A 2904-nucleotide genomic window follows, 5' to 3' on the forward strand; every position below is an offset into this window, starting at 1 on the left:
TTATCTAGATCTAAATACAATCTAAAAATCTTTTATTTTATACTCTAACGAAGGGTCTCATCAAATGACACACCTCAGACGAGGATGACTCTGTCACTAAATGAATAAAAATCCCCCATCACACAAAGTTGCACAACTAATATATTATCTAGATCTAAATACAATCTATTAAAAAACTTTTATTTTACACTCTAACGAAGGGTCTCGATCATGAAAGTACACCTCTCAGACTCTAATCCCCCATCACAAAAAATCACACAACAAATTATCTAGATCTAAATACAATCTTTATATGTTTTCCTCTATAAATAGTTCACCTCATTTTCACATCAACTCAAATAACAAGGTCATATAATATAACTCACTATTAACCCTAATCTCTCAATGGCATTGAAAGTTGTGTTGTTGTTGTTGTTCCTTGCCATGTTTGTGTTGACAGAGCATAATGCTATGGCACAAGACATTGACCCAAAATGTGCAGCATTTTGTGTAATAAGATGCAATACAAGGCCGGTATGCCTCTCTAGGTGCCTTGCCAAGTGCTATATAACTACAATCACATATGAATCAGTTGATACTGAGTCTGCAAATCGTGGTTGTAACGTTGGATGTTCTCTTGGTCATTGCTTCAAGTTTCTCATCAACTATGGTACCTCTTCTTGTCTTTTTTTTTCTTCGTACTGATATGCAAAAAAAGTTACAATTTGAGTTTGACATCCCAAATAGATATCATGGAGAGGTTATATATGATCTTAGCCGGCTTAATTATGACATATTAATCTTTAATTATACGCATCAACTTATAGTAGAAAATGTCTGGAGTTTCACAGTTTATTAAAACAAATGTGTATAGATTAATGAAAAGACATATTTTACGCGGTTAACTTGATTGAAGTTCTGTTAAATGTTTTAAGCTTTTCTTTCTCATATATGAAAAGTACTAATTCTTTTTATTATTTTATATTATTTCTGCAGATAATGAGAAGTTTGGAAGTTGCATGACAAGCTGCAATGAGAACTACTGCATTGGTGGTAATATTGCTTTAGAGAAAGCTTAAGAAAAAGCATTAAGAAATTATGACCACAAAGTATATTTGTGTCATCTATGACACTATGCTACTAAATACTTCTGTGGTAATAATTTTCTAAAATATGTATTTGTGTTTTGTATTGAATAAATCTTTTGTGCTTTAATATTCCTATATATTAAAGCACGAGAGAAGATTGTTGTTGCATATCATTTTGCTATTTATCGTATTATTTTAATTATGATTATAATTTTTAAATAAATTGTATCATTTTTTTCTTCATTACATAATGTGATATATCAGTTGAAGAAACCTTACCCCTTGTGCAATTAAGAACCAGGTTCTTGTACGTTTACCTAAGTAAAGACACAACACAATAAAACAAAGATTTTATCGTGGAAACCTTCATCACTCAAGGAAGGAAAAAACCACACCACAATTTTATTAACTTCAAACTCAATTCAAGATTACAACTTAATAATCAATGAACTAATTACTCTACTCTCGAAGAAGTCAAACTCGCTTCTTGTTACAACTCTCTCAAACTCAACTCTCCAAGAAGTCAAACTCGCTTCTTGTTACAAATTATCATAACAACTCTCTCTACTCTAGTACTTTTTTCTTCCCCTTTGTTGATCTCTTTGAACAGTTCGGCCCTCGAGAATAATTGTCTTGATTTGTGAATTGGCAAAGACAGTTTTGTCTTTCTTCAGCCTTGTCCTTTTATAGAGATTGATTTGAGCTTGACCAATTTCTACAAGGAATGGAATTAGTTTTCCTCGAATACTACTCTTTTTCCTTATAGAATTGTTTGCCTTTTTCTTTATTCGTGTTGGACTCGTCTGTTTTTATTATTTTTCTTTTTTTAACTTGAATTGGTGATTAGGAACAAACTTTTCCTTTTTTATATCTGAATGGGTGAATTTCAAGAGATTTGCCAAACCCATCGTCAGTAATTTAAAAGACAAGCCTTAAAAATTATGATATGAGATAGAACTATTAAAAAACATAATATCACACGTAGACTATGTCCTATTCACTATTTTGAGCATGCTTACTCAGAAATTATGGCCATAAAGTACGTTATAGGAAAAATTACATAAAATGTCCTAATTGCAGATTCTTCTTCTTCTTCCTTTTTTAAAATATAAAATAAAATAAGATAAAATTTGGCATATCGCAAGTGTCATTTTTTTAGTGAATTATATATCAAAAGACTCAAAACATATAGTCTTGATAACAAAATACAAATAAATGTTCCAAGAGGGGGTCCATACGCATGCATGCATACTTTTTAGTATTTTATTTTTTTGATCAAAAGATGCATGCATACTTACAAATGAACAATACAGTTTCATTTTGTTGTGGTCCTAATTAGATTAAATTTCAATTCAAACATTATATTTTTTTATTTTCAGATGCTCAAATTCAAAATTTCTAACTAAAGGTGGAGAAATTTCATTCCACCCATGACCCTTTAAAGAGTGTTAAGTTAAACTCCTTCATTCAAAAATTATACTATGTAGATTGTTAAATCTAGGGGAGAAGGCACAAGTACCCCCTAGACTATGACCGAAATCCCAGAGACACAACTTAACTAAACTAAGGTCCTATTACCTCCATGAACTCATTTTATATATAATATTGTACACCTTTTGGCTTATGTAGCACACCCCGTGACTCCACGCAGTTGAGGCGCGTGGGATATATTTGAATGCCACGTAAGCCAAAAAGATGTACAAAATTACAAAAAAATGAGTTCAGGAAGGTAATAGGACCTTAGTTTAGTTAAGGTGTATCTCTGAGATTTGGGTCATAGTTTAGGGAGGCACTTCTACCTTTTCCCTTAAATCCAGATAAGTTATATGAATTTGTA

The 2904-nt window shown here is 31.5% G+C and overlaps 1 protein-coding gene across 1 annotated transcript; it reads left to right on the forward strand.

The window, feature by feature from the left end:
• Nucleotides 1-316: 316 nt before the first annotated feature.
• On the forward strand, nt 317-1233 carry LOC125866295 (uncharacterized). The gene is made up of 2 exons (XM_049546634.1): nt 317-649; nt 976-1233. The coding sequence occupies exons 1-2, from the start codon at nt 385-387 to the stop codon at nt 1056-1058; spliced, it is 348 nt and encodes a 115-aa protein (XP_049402591.1). The 5' UTR covers nt 317-384; the 3' UTR covers nt 1059-1233.
• The last annotated feature ends 1671 nt before the right edge of the window (nt 1234-2904 follow it).

The sequence above is a fragment of the Solanum stenotomum genome, chromosome 5, assembly GCF_019186545.1.
Source record: "Solanum stenotomum isolate F172 chromosome 5, ASM1918654v1, whole genome shotgun sequence".
Classification (NCBI taxonomy): Eukaryota; Viridiplantae; Streptophyta; class Magnoliopsida; order Solanales; family Solanaceae; genus Solanum; species Solanum stenotomum.

Excerpts from the sequence above, each read along its gene's own strand:
- LOC125866295 (XM_049546634.1), top strand. The coding sequence starts at position 385 with ATGGCATTGAAAGTTGTGTTGTTGTTGTTGTTCCTTGCCATGTTTGTG. Across the intron at positions 650-975 it reads CAAGTTTCTCATCAACTATG|ATAATGAGAAGTTTGGAAGT; the intron begins GTACCTCTTCTT and ends TTATTTCTGCAG.